This window comes from Heteronotia binoei, chromosome 21 (genome assembly GCF_032191835.1).
Source record: "Heteronotia binoei isolate CCM8104 ecotype False Entrance Well chromosome 21, APGP_CSIRO_Hbin_v1, whole genome shotgun sequence".
NCBI lineage: Eukaryota > Metazoa > Chordata > Lepidosauria > Squamata > Gekkonidae > Heteronotia > Heteronotia binoei.
Window position 1 is genome coordinate 56,797,130 of NC_083243.1, and position 20,447 is coordinate 56,817,576.

At 52.3% G+C, this 20,447-nt stretch overlaps 1 protein-coding gene across 1 annotated transcript in view; it reads right to left on the minus strand.

Moving 5' to 3' along the window:
- PAX9 (paired box 9) overlaps positions 1–11,903 on the minus strand; it is a 38,934-nt gene extending 27,031 nt beyond the window's left edge. Inside the window, exons 1-3 of the mRNA XM_060262337.1 lie at positions 11,852–11,903; positions 10,414–11,040; positions 3,255–3,397 (exon numbers count right to left, since the gene is read on the minus strand). Coding sequence (XP_060118320.1) covers positions 3,255–3,397; positions 10,414–11,040; positions 11,852–11,903 — 822 coding nt within the window. The remainder of the gene's footprint in view (positions 1–3,254; positions 3,398–10,413; positions 11,041–11,851) is intronic.
- Positions 11,904–20,447: the final 8,544 nt, after the last annotated feature.

The window sequence follows — 20,447 nt, forward strand, 5'->3', positions numbered from 1 at the left end:
TTGAGTTATAATTATTATCACTGTCCATCACAGCATTATTCCTCCCTTTCTCTAAACCCTTCAAAATAGCATGTAAGTACATACTTGCAACCCCCCTCCTTTTTTTCAACACTGTGTCCTGCAAACGCATTCTACCAAGCTGGGGGGGGGGAGGGGTCAAATACCAATGAATCAGGGCAAATATCTAGAATTGCAATCATAATATGGTCCATTAGGCCATTTGGGTAGATATGATACAGCTCTAAATGAATAAGGACTTTTTATTTGTTTATATTTATTTATTTAAAATAGTTATATGCTTTCCTTTCTCTTGTACACTTAACCAGAAGCAGTTACAGGCTACAGGTTGGATCACAGGGAGAAGATCTTCCTGTACAGGGGGGTGATTTTTTTCTGAACCTTCTCCCCCCCCCCCCCAACTTCTACATCAGCCCTCTACACTCATTCTGCTCTTAGGAGTAGCCTATCCCCAGAAGTAACATTTAGATGCTTGATCCAGATGGGCAGCCGTGTTGGTCTGAAGCAGTAGAACAAAGCAGGAGTCAAGTATCTCTTTTAAGTCCAACAAAGTTTTATTCATAATATAAGCTTTCATGTGCTCTAAGCACACTTCATCAGACAATAGTAAGGAATGGCAAGCAGACCTGAATATAGAGAAAGTGGACTGTGGGTTCGTATGCAGAGCCATGGAAATGTTTTTAGCAGGTTAAAAGAATCATGAGTTGAGGTCTGGTGTTTGTTAGTTAGTGTGAACTGGGCTGAAACAACAACAAAAGGTGATATAAAGCAGATTGATGTCCATGTACTAAACCCATTAGTTATCCTGATGGACACTTCAGGCTGCAGTAAGTGAGTTGTGCTTGGTTGTAGAGAACACAGTTGGCATCCAACCCAGTCCTACTGCTTCAGATGTATGGTAGGGCCTGTTCTGATAGCCACTGCCTATAGCCTACCTGGTAGCTCCCTGGGACTCCCTTCAAAGCTATCAAAAGGAGCATCCAGCAAAAGTTAAGTGCTTGGGAAACCGGCTGATTTACACAAAAGGGTGACAGCTGCCGTCTTTTGGCAGTGAATTTGGGAGTGAACCCCATAGAGCACCATGGAAGATGTTCCTGAGTAAATTTGCATCAGATACAGTTGTGTGTTCCCAGCAACCCCCTCCCCAGGATTTCCAAGCATTTAATTTTTATCATTACCAAAGTCAGAATCTAGCCTGAGTATAATGGACTGGAGGTGGAGAAACTGAATCTCTTCTTCTATGTTTAGCTGTTTAGGACTTGAAAACAAAGGAGAGGGTAGCCTGTTCCAGTCAAACCAGTAGCTTCCAAGGAATAAAAGGGAAAGGGAAAGCAAAGGACTCAGAAATGGTGGGTCCTTGTGGGTGAGGGTTGGTGCTTGCTATACATACTGAAGAAGGGCTAACTGAGCTCAGCCAGCCACCACCAGCCTAGCCCGAGAGGAGCAACAGAAGAACGGCTGGAAGAGCGCCCCTCGCTAACCTCTAGTGGCCCCACCAGATTGCACGCTAGAAAAGCGCAGCAGGCCGGGAACAAAGGCGCAGCCCCTCCAAGCAGCTCCTCTCGACCTGACCCTAGCCCTGTTTTACTCAGAAACTGAGGGCACAAGAAACCGCAGCCCGCCAAACGTATCTGCAGGCAGCTTGGTGGCTCAGTGGTAGCGTATCTGCTTGGCAAGCAGAAGGTCCCAGGTTCAGTCCCTGGCATCTCCAACTAAAAAGGGTCCAGGCGAATAGGCGTGAAAAACCTCCGATTGAGACCCTGGAGAGCCGCTGCCAGTTTGAGTAGACAATACTGACTTTGATGGACCGAGAGTCTGATTCAGTATAAGGCAGCTTCGTATGTTCATATGTATGTTCACATTCAAATATTTGGCTCCCTTCTCCCCCCACCCCCCCTTGCGCAGCAGACGGAGCAGGTCGGTCCACCTTGAGCGCGCAGGCCAGCCTCCCAAACAGACACAAGGGGAAAGGACCGGCGCAGTGCCCCAGAAGGCTGTGGGCCGCTCTCTTGGGGTGGGGGGACGCTAAACGGCTAAACTTTCTCCGTGGAGAAGGCCGAAAGGTCACCTGGGGGGCAAAGGAACTGGCCCCGCTGCGCTCTCGGGGGCTTCGGGACTTCGGACTGCGCTCTCGGGGGCTTCTGCGAAGTCTGTAGCTGGTGGGCGCCTAGCAAAGATCAGCGGCGTCGATCTCTCCGGCTAATCTCAACCGCGGGAGAGACATTTAATTCGCCCCGGAGCTCCCTAATTAGATCAGTCTTTCCATCCATCCCCTGCTTGCTTTCTTATTTCCTTTGTCCAGACGCAGAACAAGCCCAGCCCACCCCCCACCCCCGCCCGCAATCCTTCAGTGTCTTTGCTCTTGGGGGCTTGAGAGCCTCCTCTCTCCCTCCCTCCTTCCTCCCCCGCCCCCCCCCCCATGCCTCCATAATTCTGCTCCGGGGCTCCGTTCTTGGACACTGGAAGGCTTTTGCCAAAATAGGAGGGGGTCCTTTTCCCCTTCTGGGAATGAGGAACCCGAATATCAGATTGATCTGGCTTGCCAGAAGTGTCCAGAAGATCTGCAGTGCGTCATCCTAAAGACAGTTCCACCCTCCTAAACCCATGAAGATCAATTGATTTAGAAGGATGTAGGGTTGCTCTGGTGGTCTAGCATTCCTCTCACCTACGCTGCCCTCCTGTACTTCGCAGTCTAATCCTCCTGGGGCTTACTCTAGTCCAGCTCCGAGTGCACAGGATCGCAGCCTTGGTTTGCGCCAGGACCACTGTCTTCTACGAACAGCGCAGCCCTAAAGGGAGTCACTCCCCTCTAAGCCTATTTATTTCGATGGATTGAAGAGGGTGAAACTTTGCTTAGGATGCCACTGCTCATTGTTCCTAAAGCGTCCTTTCTCCTTTGGTAAGGGGCGCCTTCTTGGAAAGGCGCGAGTGTGCGTGCGGGGTGGGGGGGCGCGGGGGGAATCAAAGCCATCTTCCCCTCGCACCTAAAGTCAGTCTGTGCGTTCTGATTTTTTCGGCGGACTGACCTGGAGGATGAGATTTGTGGTGTTTTGTTGTGTTTAACCTGCTCCAGAAATTATGTGATGAGAACTACTCTGCTCTGGAATATTTTGTTTTTCTTTTTGCCGGACCAGAGTTTTAAAACTCTAAAGACAGAAGGGTGACAACTAGGCAAAGAAGAGGCAGCCACTGGTCTCCTGTTCAGCATCTCTCCCCCGCCGCGGCGCTCCCTTTACCTGGCTGTACTTGGCCTCTTGCTCCAGCGAGCTCTTGTCCAGCCCGTTCACGGCGGCGTGCTGGGCGGTGGCCGCGAAGCTGCTCCGGCTCAGGCTGCTCCACTCTTCGATCTTGGGGCTATGGTACGGCGAGCCGTCGCTCACTGCGGGCAAAGGACAGCGCAAGGGAGAGTGAGGAAGGCGAAGGGACTTCTGCAAAGCCTGCAGCTGGTGGGCGCCTAGCCGCAGCGCCACCCCTCACAGGCCTGGCGGGTGAAGCAGGGGGCTTCGTGCAAACCACCTCCACAGGGCACCCATCTCCCCTCTCCGTCATGACATCCAACCCATGTCTCCTCGTCAGAGGACACCAGACGTGCAAGGGGGTCTAGACGGGGAGAGGGGGGAGGAAGGGAGCGTTAACGCCCTTTCCCAAACCACATCGACTTGGGAACCTTTCAGAGGGACTCTTCTCCAAGTCGGTGTGTTCAGGACAGGCTTGCAACCCTGACAGATCCGTCCTTCCGAAGCACTCTTGCTTGGGACTACCCTTGCTGGAATCCACTAGACAGCTTGCCCGCCTGCCGGCCTTGGCCAAGGCTTGGGAGGGGTTCTAGCTTCTTCCTCCCGGCAGCACCCGGCTCATGGGCAAGAAGGCTATGAAATTAAAGCGGTTTACATAAACCCCTGGGATTTGTGTATTCCAACTACACGAGGAGAAATGTAGCTGGAATAAACCTTACTGATTTACATGAGCCTATTCATATTTACTTCGAAGTAAGTTCCACGCTGTTCTGTTAGGGTTAAAAAGGTTAAAAGGTAGTCCCCTGTGCAAGCACCAGTCGTTTCCGACTCTGGGGTGACGTCGCATCACAACGTTTTCACGGCAGACTTTTTACGGGGTGGTTTGTCATTGCCTTCCGCAGTCATCTACACTTTCCCCCCAGCAAGCTGGGTACTGTTAAGGTTACTCCCAGATAAATGTGTACAAGAATCCTGGGCGTTTTTATTGGGAAATGAATCCCACTGACTTCGATGGAGTGTAGGCTGCAATGCAAAGCATAATTACTTGGGAGTAAATGCCATTCAGCAGTTTTTCTGAGAACAGGAGTAGGCTGAGGATACGATTTTATTTCGATAGAACTTAATTTTAAGCAACATGCAGAGTAATCTTAAACTGGTCTATTGAGAAACTCTGGACTACTCAGGTTTACTTCCAGGAAAGTGTTTTAGGGTTGCACGGTTAGTTTTTTTAAAAAAACCCAACACCTCAGTTATTTCAGTCCAGCTTTAAAAGCAGTTTGGATTGTCACTCCAATTGAATGAATGGGGTTTACTTTAACCTGTTTAGAACGGGGGTATATAAATCCTATTAAAATCAGTACCTGGAACTCTAGACAATACTCTCAACCAAGGCAACACACACGTTTAAAAAAAACAAAAACAAAAACGGAAGAGTATCTGAAATTTAGTAAACGTGAGATCCCGTCCCTTATCTGTGATTTATGGCGTAAGGGTAAGACTAAGAAGTAAACAGAACTGGAACGAGACAGACTTGTCAACACGCTTCGGAAGTTCAAGCGATGCCCTTAATTCACAATTTATCTTCCGAGGGCTCCTCTTCTTTGTAAAAAAAACCCCTTTTAAAAATGTCTCCTCGGTTTAAAGGTGTTTTGTCTATCGGTCTATATCGGGAATGGGCAGAAGGGGCAGTGGCCGGCTGGCAGACTACTCGCCCCTTCTGGCTGCCAAAATTCACGCCAGGTGTACTGCAGGAGGTGGGTTTTGCTGACCCCACAAGGGGCATTTCTTGCGTCTTAAAGCCTGTGGGATGCATTCTCGAGATCGCTTAACACAGGAACTCGGGATTTTCATTGCCTGACGAAATGTACTTCTAGCACACGAAAGCTTACATTCTCAATAAAACTTCGTTGGTCTTAAAGGTGCTACTGGACTCCTACTTTGTTCTATTGCTTCAGACCAACACGGCTGCCCACCTGGATCTATCGGGATTTAAAAGTCAGGGGAGTGGGGGGGGGGCAAGGCTGTAGTCAAATAAACAGATGACTCCAGAAGGCAGAGCGTCTGGTCTATAACACATTCGCTTGACCTCACAGAGCTGAACAGCTGCAAACTTTTGCACCTTTTGGGGAGCAGATTTCATGAAGCAGAAGCTCTGTGGCCAGTCACCTGGGAGTAAGCCTTCGGGATTCAATGGGATTCATTTCAGGATCGGGGCTTCGTATCTTGCCTCCTAACCACAAGACTTACTGCCAAGTAAATGTTATCAGAATCTCCCAAATTCTGGTGTGTGTTTTAATTTCTTTACTGAGAATCCCAGTGGCTATCGATCTTTAGCCAAAATTGCAAGCCCAGACATTCTGATACTACAGCGAGATCCACTGAAATCCACAGGAAAAGCAACTGGAAGCATTTAAGTTTAGTACGGGGACCTGAAATGACTCCGAGACATGGATTCCTCAGCTAGGAAAAAACTACCCAGCGTTTTTACCTCTTGGCTGGAAACTCGAAGAAGTATTTGCTCTAAAAACAGGCTCACGATTTTTAATACTTAACACTCCCGGGTGGAAATCTGACATATTTGTGTAAATATCACCACTCCTGTCCACACGCGCGCAACAGCGGGAGCGCGCAGCCGCCTTGAATACACAGGCTGTGCTAGATTGGATGCAAATAATCTGAAGGGCCCCTTTTAAACTGTGTCTTCAGCCCACGAGGGCGCTGGGTGTACCAGAGGGTTCCCCACTAGCCCTTTCCACAAGCTGTTGCACCCTTGAACCAGTCCTAACTCGGTTAACCTGAATGCCGCAAATGGGATCAACAGAAAGGTTGCGATCACACACATTAAACAATCCACTTTCAATACATTTTCCAACTGAATTTTGCCAGTTCACACATTAAAATCCAGTTGGAAAGTGCATTGGAAGCAGATTAAAAGTGCGTTATTTAGTGTGTGTGATCACAGACAAAGCCTCCACTGATTTCGGTTGAAATGACTCCCCCTTCATATGTTATGGGGATTAAACCGGGTCCCTGTCAGTCATTGATTCCCTCGCGGCTTCCAAGGCCAGGAGGTGGTCACCCTCTAGTCCTATCAATCGGGATAGTCTAAAGGGAATCATACCGTCGAGAGAGTGTGGGCGAGCTCATGCTTTTACTCCGGGGTAATCCCAGGTGGTAGAGCTAGGCGGGCTGAAGCCCCCCCCCCCCCCTCGGCCTTCATTTGCCGCAGGTTTTGGTTCCCCCGCACAAAAGGAGGGGCGGGAATGAGACCGAGCCCCTGCCAGCAGGCAGGAGCGCGCTGACTTCGGCGCGGCTCTCTTAAGGAAGCCTGCCGAGAGTGGGGAAGAGCCGGCGGCTTCCCGGGCCCTTTGCAACGCTCTCCCGTCCCCTCCCCCCCCCCTTCTTCCCCCACGGCCGGGAGTTCAGCGCAGCAGGAAGCGAAGGAAGCGAGCGGGCCTCAAGGTGAGCGGTTGAAACTCGCCCACCCTCCTGTGTGGCTGACAGCGAGAACGAATCTCTTGGACGCGACTATTTCCTCAGCCGACAGGACTAGAGAGGCTCACTGGCGCTCGCTGCTTTGCAAGGCATGCACGCAAACGAAGCGGGAATCACTGCTGAAATTCGGCGCCTTCGGAGAAACACGCCTTCGAAAGGCTTCCTGTCGCAATCGCGACCGGCCACCTCCTCGCTCTTGCTCGACCGGAGCCCACCCCGCCGCTGGGACCGTTTGCTTTCCGCAAGGAGCCCTGCACGAAAGCCTGGCCCCGATTCCCCGCGTGGTCGCAGGAGGCCAGCAAGGCTCCCGAGTCCCAGACCTGCAGGAGCCACGCTTGGAGAACAAGCCCCAGGCCTTTCTGCTGGCACCGACTGCCCAGAGCGAGTTGGGCCACCTTCCCTTCCAGCTGGATCTGCCAGCCGGTTCAGGCCCAAAGACTCGCCTTGCACCAGAACCTTGGGAAGAACTGCGGGTGGGGAAGGAGAGACTGACCGGGAGGGGGAGGGCGACCTGCGCGCTAGCGAGGCCCCCCTCCCTGCAAGGGGTTCTTTAGGTCAGGGTTGCCTCCGGGCCGAGGCGAGGGGCTCCAGGAACCGGCCGGACATGCAGCCCACCCGGCGCAGGCCTGTAGCCGCCTCAAGAGGCCGCGCTGTCTCCGGCGACCGCCCTGGGCCGCTTTCCCCGGCAAAGGGGGGCTTCCTCCTCCTCCTCCCCCCCTCGGGGGCAGGCAGCTCAGCGGGGCCTACAAATCACCGACCAGCAACTGGCAAAGGCAGCTTCGCATCGCATCCCCCGGCCGGAAAGGAAGCTCCATGTCAGTCCCCCGGCCCAAAGGTGGCGTGCCTAAGGCCAACTCTCTCGGGGTCCGGCCCCGGCTGCCCCTCCGCACCACCCCCTCCGCTTCGCACGCACCTGATGCCCCGCAAGCCAGGCCCCAGCCTGGAGCGCGCTTCCTAGCCAGCAAGGAAGGGCCCCTGGACTCAACGGGCTTGACTTGGGAGTTTAGCTACCTATGGGGCTGCGGGTTGGCTCTCTCCGGAAGAGTGGGGTGGTTCGGGATGGGCCAATTGATTCTGAATGGGCCGAAGGGGAACGAAGGCCACAGTTCTGCTACGAGGTCATCGCCGTCCTGGCCCTACGCAAAGAAAACGGCCAGAAACTCAAGGAAGGTCGAAGAGTCTTAGATTAGCAGTAACAGTAAACCTGTCAGACTCGCCTTTTGGGTCTGGAGTGGGAGGGAAGCTGGCCTCCTCAACTATTGCTTTGAAAGGAAAAGTGGGAGGCTGATCTGTAGAAAATACTGTTTGTTCGGGGTTTTTTTGGGGGGGACTGGCTACCTTCTTCCTGATTTCAACCTTAAATAGACTTTTTCGGAAATAAAGACTGGGACTCCCCCAAGTAGATACGCTTGGGGTGGGGGTGGGGTGGCCTACAAATAATTCCGTCGGTAGTTCCAACCCCCAGCGTTAAATTCGAGCATGCCTCTCTGTGTGTTTGTCTTAGAGAAGCAACTTGAAGCCTTCCCGCTGTCTTCTGTCTCTACACTGCCGCGTTTGAAACCCTGCAGAAAAGTCAGCTCGAGAGAGAGAGAGGAGAGCCGAGCGGAGCCAGAGCTCCCTGGGAAGGGGTGAACACAGAGCTGGTTCGCCCGCGCTAGTTTCAGTTTTCTGGACCACCGCTTCGGAGGGAAACAAAGCGAAGCCGAAGAACGAAAGCAATTAGGTGACATTTGAACTTCCTGTCTGAGCAAATTTGGTCTGATTGCGAAAACGGGAGGTGGATTTGCCGGTGATTTCAAGGAGAGGAGGCCTTTCCTTCGGAAGCCTGGACTTGAAAGGCAACACTCTGCACAAAGGCCGGCCAGGAAAGCCAGCCTATGCGGGAGGGGGCACGGGGACAGGAGAGGCTTACAGAAGTCGCCCACGTGCCTTGGGGATGGAAGTATAGGATATATTAATATGAAAAATCTAACCAAACCCTTGGTAGGAAAATAGACATAATATCGAAGCCTACGGCCCTTGGCAGGCTCACCTGGGAGTAAGCCTCGTCGGAAACAGTGGCTCTTACTGCTAAGCAATAACCCTCTGCTGCTGCCTTTCCCGTACCTGACAAAATGGACTCAGGTCAACCAGACTCAGGTCTTGCTGACGCCGCAAGAAGCCACAAGATTTTGATAGCAACGCGGCATGCCAAGACTAGTCGTTATAAAATTATGCTCAGATATATTCAGATTATATATTCGCATTTTTGCGAATCAGGCCAGGTAAAAATAGGCTGAAAACTAGGTATTGTCTCTTCAAGATTTATTTGCTTTTATTAGCAAGTATTTTGGATTTCCAGCTGTATAAATATGCTTGCGGGACTTACTGGCAACTTTTACAGGGGAGAAAGTTTCCTTAGGTTCAGGGGGAGTTACTGTCAAGTGTATATGCATGGGGTCGAAGACTTCGGATTAAACCCGATTCCCTCTCCCTTAGTTTTCAAACAAAAAATAATAATGCTGCGGAACTTGGGCGCATTTATCTGCGAATAAGGCGACCTGACCTCCGAAGGGCTTTTCCCCAGTCAAGGAGGGCAGCATGGGAATAGGAACATGTTTAAACCCAGCTCAGCCGGTTTGTTTAGTAACAATCGATATAATCAATGAATCAATAATGTCTTATATTCTATAACATTTGTGCTGGCACCTATATAATTTGCTACATACTTTATTTCATGCATTTAAGCTGAGCGCCATTTCATTTGAATTAATTTAATTTGGCCAGTGCATATCTATTTCTTGGAATCAAAGAATACATTAGTGGACTGTCTTCCAAATGTAGTTGCTTATTATTATCATTAACATGATACTTCTTGGAGGGTAAATTTATTAGAACATTATACACAGTCACATTGAATAAACATTCAAGGTGTTCAGAATAATGACTCCTTCCGAAGGAAAGACACCTTTCCACTGCGGTTAACTGGGGACAAACTTTGGTGCTTGTTTTATTTTGCTTTATCTAGACGTTATTTCTTTGACTGAAGGCGATTGGCTCCAGGAGCAACAGCTTGAAGAACACTAGGCCCCAGCATTTATCAGCAGTAAAAGAAAGAAGGCATTGGGGGTGAGGGGGAGAGGTATAGCTGGCAGATTGGAATGGAGTTTATTTCCTGGTCGGGGAAAATGCCAACCGCTGTCTTTTGGGTTATTAACCCATATGTATAGTCACTGCCTTAAAAAAAAAAAAAAAACAAAGCACACTTTCGATCTGCTGTTAGTAAATATCCTGACCCAGGTAATATTTATGAGATCTGAAGCCTGTGCAACGACTCCAGAGGGGCTCTAGAGGAAAGTTTATGCTTGAATAAAAATCTTGTTGTGTTTTAAGCTGCTACAGTTGCCTTGCTTGTTAAACAAAATAAAATAAAATCTGGAGGAGCCACATTTACAGTGCAATTCTAAGAAGGACTTTCCTGGAAGGAAACCTCATTGAAGAGAGCCGGAGAAGGTTCTGAGGAGGCCGGTTCGAATCCCTGTCTCCTTGGGCCAGCTGTAGCCCGCGAGACGAGCCCCCACTAGCACAATCGGAGCAGGGATTTGCTGGCCGGTTGAGAGGGAAAGCAGGCAGGCCCACAGCCGGGCCTGCTCCTACAGTGAGGGGGCCGAAAGCTCTTGCTTACCTTGGTCTGTGATGGAGCGGATTCCTAAGATGTCGGTGACGGAGTGGGAGGAGGGCCAGGTCCGAGGCATGTGGACGGCGCCATGGAGGGTGGGCACGCCGGGCGGGGTGGGCACTTTGGCCCCCGCCGTGGCGATGGGGCTGGGGTAGGAGTAGATGTGGTTGTAGGGCAGGGCGGGCTGGGGGGCGACTTGGTGCTGCTTGTAGGACTCGTAGTGGCTCTGCTGCGAGAGGTTCCCGATCTTGTTGCGCAGGATACGGCTGATGGAGCTGACGGAGGGCACGTTGTACTTGTCGCACACGCCGTCGGCCAGCAGCCGGTCGCGGATCTCCCAGGCAAAGATGCCGGGGTCGCGCTGTTTGTAGGTCCGGATGTGTTTCACCACCGTCGGCGTGGTGACCCGCGGCTTACTGCCTCCGATGGCCCCCGGCAAGATGGAGCCCGTCTCGTTGTAGCGCGCCAGGATCTTGCTCACGCAGCCGTGGGAGACGCGCAGCTGGCGGCTGATGTCGCACGGCCGGATGCCCAGTTGGGCTAGCTCCACTATCCGCAGCCGGATCGCGTTGGGCAAGGGGCGCCCGTTGACGAAGACCCCGCCCAGCTGGTTCACTTCGCCGAAGGCCGGCTCTGCAAAGCAAACGGAGGCACCGAGCGGTAACTCAGCAGGCAGCCGGAGGAGAGGCCGGCCCCCTCCCCTCCCCAGCCGGTCCGCTAGCCCCGGCGCGCTGCCCTGCAACCACCGCCCCTTCAGGCCACCGGGAAGGAAGGCAGGCAGGCAGCCTCCGGTCGAGGACTTAGCTGGCCTTGGTGCCCAAAGAACCTCGGCGAGGAGGACTGACTCGTGCGGGCTGCCCAAGGCCCTTTCGGCGCCGCGAACACCCCAGGCTGCTAAGGAAGTGCTGTCCTCCCACCCCGTCCAGGCGCACCGACTCGAAAGGAAAGCGGGCTGGGCATCCTAGGCAACGTGTTTAGGATTGCAGCCATATTCCCCCGAGGGGGGGGGGGACCGAGGGCCTGGGTGGGGTTGGGGGTCTGCTGCTCCTTCTCCCCCCACCACCCCCTTCAACCAATGGAACAGAAGCCTAGGAGGCTGGGGGTCTCCCAAGCGCCCAGAGAGGCCACGCGAGGGCAGCTGGCTCCTTTCGGCTTCTCTGCCGGCAGCTCGAAGGAGATTCCCCGCCGAAAGACAAATACTTAAAGGGGGGGGTGTATCTGGGGAGGGGGGGCACAGGGCTCCAGCGGCTCAGGCTCCAACGAGCCCAGCATCGAAAACGAAACAAAAACCTCCCCAGCCCCCCCTGCGGCCGACCTCCCCAGAGCCAGCCGAGCGCTGGCGGGCCGGCTCCCTCGCGTGCTGCTCAACCTCCGACTGGCAGGGAGGCGAGCAAAAGGCAACCAGACACCTGATCTCCGGCCGGCGCCTCTCCCAGCCCCGCACCCTCCTCCTGCTGCTGCTGCTGCTGCTGCGGCTCCCAGCCCGGCTTACCCATGGCTCCGGTCAGGAGGACAGCGAGGAAGAGGCGGCGGCTTTACGCGAGGCGGCGGCGGCGGCAGCTGGGCGACGCTGGTTCCCGGCCTCCCGCGATCCCCGCTGCAGAAGGCCCCGGCTGACCGCCCTCTGGGTGGCGGGAGACAGCGAGGGTGTCACGAGAGGCGACCCCGCGGCAGCCACTGGCGCGATGCAGGGGACTTCTTAAGTTCTGCATTTCAATCTCGCAGCAACGTGGGCTGGGCTGGGCTGGCCGGGGCGTCCCAGACTATCAGTCACCAGGGGTACGCCCCCGCGGGGGGCGGACCAAGGCCAAGCCGCCTCCTCATTGGCCCGGCCGGATGACGGACGGGCTCGTCCGGGAAGGCTCTTCCGTTCTCTTTTCTGGCAGGAGTGCAGGATCAGCACCTGGGATCCCGAGGGCCAGGAAAACTTCGCGCCGCTCTCCCTGCTAGCTTCTCGGGGTGACTTCGGCGAGGAGCGAGAAGAACTCATTCGGCAAGGCCGCCACAGAAAGACCGCCTTCGGCAGGAAAGTGCCCACACGACTTCGCTGAGCATCCAGACCCTTTCGGCAACCCTAGCACACATACCTGTTGGGACAGCATCATTTTCAAATGTCTGAAAGAAGTGGCCGTGACTTGCTTTTTAATAAGAAACTGACACAGTGTGATCCAGTCTTAGCAGTTCTTATTAAGAGCAAAATTATTTGGACGTATGTGATTTATTTTCTTTCTTCTTTTACACGATCTGGTCACTCTACCCAGGAAAATGTAATATTAATGACCGAATACATCTCCCCTGGACTCCTCAGTAAAATCCTCACACATATAGAGCATATACGTATGCAAAACACTGCCGTGCCCCCTAAACTCCCCCCCCCGCGATTGTTAAAGACGGGATACAATTAATTCAAATGTATTTCAACCGAAATTGCCCTTAATTGTGCCATCCTAGCCAGAGTTCCACCCTTCTTGGTCCACTAAAAAGGGCTTAGAAGGGTGTAGCTCTGCTTAGGACAGCCATGAGAGTCTCACAGGTCTAAGAAAACTTTTGCGCAGAAGCTTCCAGCCGCCTAAAGAACTACGGGTCATCCCTGGCTCGTTGGCGGGTCGCATTTTTCCTGGTCCTCCATAGGTACATGGGCGTTGGTATGAGATTCCATAGGGGGTCCCTAGAAGGAGAAGGTCGTTGGCTCATGACCCGGCCACCTCCCCCTGCATAACGGTCTGTATCTAAACTTGCCTTGGACTTCACCAAAGTGCGCCTGGAGATAGCGTCGCACGAGCCCAGGTTGGCTGAGCTTGCGGAGAGCTCAGCTCTGCCATACTTTTGTGGAAATGGAAGCCTGCGCTGTGTGTTTCGGCTGGCACAGTTGTGCCTATGAATCGAGGTGTCACAGTGTGAGAAGTATTGACCTATTGGGCAGATAACACGCGCAGCATACGCCGTGAAACCTCAGGCAGAATTGTCCCAACTCCCCCCCCCCGCGTTGCAATAATAGCACCTCCAACTGCGACCCCCAACACCCTACTGTTCACTGCCAGACAACGTGGTCAAGATGAGGTTGTAGGTTCTGCAAAGGGCAAGTTATCCCAGAAAATACTACCGAACCCATTACCGACCCTGTGAGTGACAGTCTTGGGCGGGGTGTGTGTGTGTGTGACAAAATCCGTTTTGCCTGGCTTGCTCAGACCGCTTTCCAATGGGCTATGAAAACAGGCAGGCTGTTTGTAGGGATAAGGCAGTTAAGAAAAGCCCGAAGTTGAATTCAATTAGCTTTGGAATGGTGGTAGCTCTGACCTGAAACGCGAGTCAAATGCGCCCAACCAGGAATGGGCGGGAAACCATAGCGGGAAGAAAGTGCCCCGTTGGGAGAAAAATGAGGGGGGTGGGGGAAGGGTATCTTTGTTTCCAGGGGGAACTGGTCGCAAAGGCTCCAACGAGGGACTGCGGGCTTTCCCCTGTGCGGTGAATCCAAAGCAGCGTTCCATTCGCTTCTGGGCTGACCGCGTCTAAATCATCAGCGGTCATATTCTAAACAAAGGGATTCCTTCCGTAAGACATGTATAAAGCAGATGCCGGATCGTCCTCTCAAGCTTTCGTAGATATAACCGCTGTAAATTAGAGACCCTTCTTCCAGTCCTGCTATTTTTATTTCATGGGCCTTCCCCCTCCCAATATTAGCCAGGGAGCCGGATCTTCAGAGCACCAAGACAGTTTGTGATATTGGTAATTTTGTATTTTTTTTTTATTTATTTTTTTTAAACCATCAGGGTGTAATTGTTTCCGCCCACCTAAACACTGGTAAAGAGTTCTGTGTAACACAGAAGTATGCACATGGCTTCAGCCTAGGGATCCCGACCTTTGGCCCTTGGCGAAATTAATGGTATCATTTGGTATCCATTACTGACCATAAATCATAATCCATTAAAGTAAAGCGACTGGACTGGAGTACATTTTCACTCCTTTCCCTCCCCATGTTTCCCGCAATCCTTCCCATTGAAATTCGGAACGATTTAATTCCAGCTAATGGACGTGGAATCCAGGTGGCCAAGGCAGTCTGTGGCCCCGGCAACCTCCAGCTTGACCAGCTGCGCTGCTGGGAAGTAACTCGTCCACTTGCGTTGAGCGCTCTCAGTTGCTGGCACTTCAAACCTCAGCCGAAGCAACCCCCGACCTGAAGCGTGTTCGGTCCTCTCTCAGGCTCGCTCTCTGACAACGAGGCCAGGACAGCCCAAGCAGCTGGGCTTAGAAATCCAAATAGCACTTGCCCGGACTCACACCGGGTGGATTCTCGTGCCATGAATCAATGCATTCCAGACCCCTTCCTCGGAAGTAAACTAACGCGAATGCAGTTGAAGTGGCAGCGTCTTTGTGATTGGGAGGAAGGCCTTAATCGCTAACAGCCGCTCCTAAACCCTATTAACACAGAGGCTAGTTCCATGGATATCTGTGCCCCACCCCCCCCCCACCCCGAGATTTCCAACCAGCTCTTCCAGGCTCATCGAACACTTCCCAGTCCACATGCCTAGGTCTGGGACTCAGGTATTCTCTGGTTCGGACCCGCAGCTCAACCCTAAACACCCTTCTAAACCTGTTGCTTAAGACAGCACTCCAAATGCGTGTGCTTTGATCAGGCAGACCACATCTGTGCCCACCAGGCTGAAATCCTATGGTGTAGCAGCGCAATCCTATGGAGAGTTACTGTCTCTTGTTGAGGCCAACGGACTGAGTACAGTAGATGCATAGGATTGCGTTGTCGATCTGGGACTTCCTCCGAGTAAATTTGGGATCAGGCTGCACCCCGTTCTCTATCAATTCCCACCCCCCCCCGTCTCTCTCCCCCTCCCCTCTGGTGCACCCTCCGAATAACACTCGGTGGGGCCTAGAAAGAGCAGCTGGCCCAAGGTGGATCGCCCGAGGCTTTAACCCCCAGGCCAGTTGGTTTGGCGGGAGTTTATTTAATGTTCTTCTTAAGATATTTATACTCAGTGGGGAGCCCCGGCGGCTTACGACCTCGTCCTCCTCCCAACAACCCAGTGGCTTAAGTCAAACTGAGAGATCGTTTGAAGCCGGCTCTCCCGGCTGGCTGGGGCAGGTTCTGGCGGGCCTTCGGCTTCGCGGGGCAGCGTCCATCCCAGCAGCCGGAGGCCTGCGGGCAGAACCGACCCGGCTCGGCTCTCCAGGGGCCGCCTGCCGCACTCCCTCTCCAGCTTCCCTTCCGGCAACTGGGGAGCGTCGCCTGTGGCCGGCGGCGGGCGCTGCTCTGGGCCGCCTTGTGCTCTGGGCTCCCCCTCCGGAGATCTTCTGCTCTCTCCCCCGCCCGCGCAACTCCGCCTCCCCCCCCCCCCCCCGGCAGGCAGGCAGCGGCTCTCGGGGCTCCTTCCCCTCTTCGCAATGTGTGTTCCTGATGTGGTCCTGTCGGAAAAGCTCGTTTACTCTGCCCGGGTCCCCCGGGCTTTAAGGATAATGTTTATCAGGAGTGAACGTGCTCAACTTGTTTCCATTGAACTGCTGAGTGTGGGCTGAAATAACAAAGGTCACATCCACGGTGAGCCGGGCGAGGGCAAGGGGAGCCGAGAGGAATAGGAAAACACTGTCATAAACAGCAGCCTGTTGATCGCGCTGACCCGCCTGGCAAAAAGATTAATTTCAGGTACCAAATAATGAAATAATTGGAAGGAGAGGAAAGGGAGGGGAAGGGGAGGGGGAGGGGAGGCCTGCAGCCGAAGGCCCGCCTGGGAAAGTGGGACCCGGGCTTTTGGCGGGGTGGGGAGGGAGGCGTCCAAGCCCCAGACCGCCAAGGCCGGGCAAGCAGGGCAAGTATGCTCGCTGGAGCCTGCCAAACCGAAGGCACCTGGGAAGGAGGCGGCAGGATGGGGAGGGGGGAGAGCAGAAAGCCGCTGCTTCTGCCTGCAAGAGGGCAGAATCCGCTGGAGCTCCGCTTCAACCCAGACCGTTTGGTCTGAGTTTCGGCAGCAGGTTTTGACCTCCAGAGAACTGGCGAGGAGCGACTGAGAAGGAGTCCGAAGCAGTCCTTCTCACTTACCCTGGAATAACCAGCCTCATGGGTTTTTGGGAGGAGGAGGGTGGGGGTCTGCAAGGGAAGGGTCTCCCGGAAACAGCAGTGGGCCAAAAACTGGCTTGAGATGGCATTTGAGAAATCGGCCGCTGTGTTTCGCTGCGGACCGCGGCGCTGCCTTCTGGGTTGCAAAACGAAAGGCAGGAGCGTTTCAGGGAAGCCAGTTTATCCTGCGGCACAATAGATGGGCCAACCTTGGCTCTGCGGCGGGTTGGCTGCTCCGGCCCCGACCACTCCAGCTCTCTTGCTCTTTCACCACCATTTCCGCCTGCCGGACGAAGCTCTGTAAGTCGGGGAGATGCCACACATCATAAGCCCGATCCTATGCAGAGGCAGGCGCCATTCAGCCCATTTGACCCCTCTACGCCTTTTGAAATGAGTGGGGTTTCGAAAGCTGCAACTCTGTGATCTACTCAGAATTTCACTCAGGTCTTTTCAGCGGAGTTCCCTCCCCCCACCCCTCCGAAATCGTTTCTAGGATCCTGCGCCGCTGCCAGAATAACTGCATCAGAACCAAAGCCCCAAAAGTAGGAGTACGAATAGGGGAGCACTAAACTCGTTTACATCCGGTCACTTCGGCTCCCCGCCTAGTGAATTAGGCTGCGGTCACACACACTAAATAATGCACGTTCAATCCACTTTCAGGGCACTTTCCAACTGGATTATGCCAGTTCACACAGTAAAATCCAGTTGGAAAGTGCATTGAAAAGGAATTGAAAGTGCATTATTTAGTGTGTGTGACCGCAGCCATATGTCTGTCTGTTCCCTGCTCATCGGTTTATAGAGGGATTCAGAAACCAGCGTCCCCAGGGAGCTTACACCTAGATCATCCATATGCGGTTGAAATCGGCCAGAACAATCCCGCCATAGAAAGCACTTTGTGCAACCCGATTCCATAGATATTTACTCGAAGGTAAATCCTATTTGTTTCAGTAGAGCTTACTCCGAAATAAACGTGCTTCAGCCAGTAGCCCTTCAGCGTGCCCTGATCACTGTGATTTAGGACCCACGGCACAACTGCATGCCAGAAATAACAGAGGGCAGTCCCGATGCACAGAAGTGAGCATCTCTACTTCCTGCGCAGGGTTAGAGCCTCAAAAGGCCGAAACCTGGGTTCGCCCGCTTAATTAGGTTCTGGGTTGCAACCTACTACTCCTAGCTAGCTGCTTAGTTCCGAACTCGGCTGTCTAGTAACCTATCCGGTATTTTAGGCTGTGATCCAAGCAACATTCTGCTGGGAAGTAGGGTACACTGAGTGCAGTGGCACTTGTGGAGGGGTGTGTGTGTGTGTGCGTTTGAAGCCTGCAGTGTCCAAATTACTGGCATTATAAAACTAAGCTGTCTCAGACAAGTAAAGGTGGCATAAATTTTGGACTAATATTAATGAATAATAACACCACGCATCTGTACGCGTTTACATCTAAGAAAGTGCAGTAAGCAGGTTTGATATTTACTTAGCCTGCATGAAGTCCATGGTCCGATTCTAAACACCATTAGGTCCGACGTTTCAAGCAAGTTCCATTTGGAATCACCTCCTTGCCTTCTAAATAAGCGTGTTTCCGATGTAAGGGAAAGGTTTTAAGGTCGTCCGGGTGACATCTTTTGGAGGGATGCAGGATGGGGAAAAGCAAGATATCTGGGGGACTTTGACCTTGAGCGGGGGTGGGGGTGGGGGAGGGTCGGGGAGGAAGAGATGAAAATGAGCATCGGTGTGGAGATATTGTACTTTAAGGGATGGAAGGGCACTTCGTAACTCCTAGATGGCCTTGTCAACTAGCGATTGTCTCCCGCCTAGGATCTGGAAGGAATAATGAGACGCTATAAACATACATCTGCTTGAAACGAAGCCCAGCTGAATTCTGTGTGATTACTTCTGTGTCATGAAGCATAGGCTCGGACCCCAGACTCCTCAACAGACACTAACTAGTAGCTATACGGTCCGGCGGTAGAAAAACTTAGAAAAAGCTGAAGGAGAGGTTTACCAGAACTTCTGAAGAGGGCCTCCAATCATGCTAGTCCTTTGTGATTATCTGCACAGGTGGAAGTTAAGGTCTCAATCAATGATGTGAGACCTGCTTCTTAAATCACGGCTCCCTATGGGACAACAAGCCTCACATCCGGATCCACAAAGCAAGAGACAGCGTGGAAGAACTTGACATTGAAATAAGTTAGAACTTCCAACACATTTCATTTATTCATAACTTTACTTCATTTATACCCCACTTTTCCCTGCAACGGATACCAAAAGTGGCTTCCAGCATTCTCCTCTTTCCATTTTATACTGACAATAATCCTGTGAGGTAGATTGAGATGGGTAGCCATGTTGGTCTGAAGCAGCAAAACAAAGTTGGAGTCCAATGGCACCCCTAAGACCAACAAATGTTTATTCAAGTTTTATAATTTGTTTTGTTCAAGTTTTAGACTTTGAATAAAACTTGTTGGTCTTAAAGGTGCCACTGGATTCGAACTTTGTCCTCTGAAGTGGGTTAGGGTGAGAGAATGGGACCTACCCAAGGCTGTCACGGAAGAGTGGGTGCTGCTGCATGAAGCTTAGGATCTGAGAAATAGCCAGGTTATGAACCCACCTCTTTCACCACAAATCCCACAAAACCCGAAGCTTTGAGACTTACCCCACCCCATCCCTTGACTTTATAGGGTTAGCAGCTATGACAACCTGATAGTATTTCTTACCAATCTAACTATCTATCGGGCCAGCTTCCTTGTAGACCTCTCGCAGACCCGTTTGCCATTGCTGAACCTCCCCTTGTGGCCCATTTAATAGGGCTTAGCAATGTTCCCTCTAAGCTGCAGAGTTTTGTGAACAAAAATTCTACTTTGTATGTTACTGGCATTAAAGCTGTGAGCCACTGCATAAATTATTGTGCTCTGGAGTCATCCTTCCTGAGCTAAGACAAAAACGTGTGAGCTGGAAGCTAAAAATCTGTGAACTAGCTCATGCGAACTCAGCTTAGAGGGCACACTGGGGCTGAGAGGTTTGTTTGTTTAAGGTGCATCTCTTCTTTCCCCACCGGCTACCGTGATAGTTTACAGAGCAAAAGAGGGGGGGGGGGGCGATCCTACGCAGATTTGCAGGGATAATTCACCGAGCAACTGGATTTCCGGTAAGAGTGGAAATGGCAGCCCCAGTGGACCTTGCAGGCAGCTTCTGCTTCTGGGGCGTTTGATATTGGCTGCAGGAGAACCTCTCACCCTCCAGAACCGAACTGCAACTTCTGCACTTATTGGGGTCACCTCCTATAGGTGCAACCCCGGAAGTTCGTTTCTGCGCAGGATCGGGCCCTTGGGCCACGTTATTCTCCGAGCACTTGGCATCCGCTCGAGGAAGAGGCTTTCTCAAGGTAAATGTTTCCAAATGGTCAAGAAGTCAGCTTGGAAACCCGACCCTGAAAACCATTTGTGGGGGAAGGGGGGACGTGTTCAGTGAAGTATCTATGTAAGTATTTAAATAACGCTTATTTCCAAATACTATACGTTTTTATTGAAACCTTCGGCTGGAATTTTCCGGCCACTGACTGTGGGAGCCTTTCTTGAATGTTCTCTCAAAGGGACGACTCGCAAGTCAGTGATTTGAAGCTTGTGGTGACCTCAGTCAACAGAAGGATGTTCTGTTCAGTGGTACCCCCCCCTCCCCTTCAGCAGTTTTGGTATTTCAGTAGATGATGTTCACTGATGTTCACTTAGAGCTATTGAACCCCTTTAGACTGTTTCTGCCTGGTAGAAAGATCTCCCACCCCGTGGAATTTGGTTTAAGGAGACGGGCACTGGCAGCACAGCACTTTGTGAAGGCAGAATACAATATGCAATATAAAGCAACGAGAACACTCTGCTCGCGATTTGAGCAAAGAGTGAGTCGGTAAATTTTGGAGGACTTCAAGAGCACGATCCATAATCCGTGGGCGATTTAATTAGGAATTCGGGAATTTTTGGCGATAAAATGGTA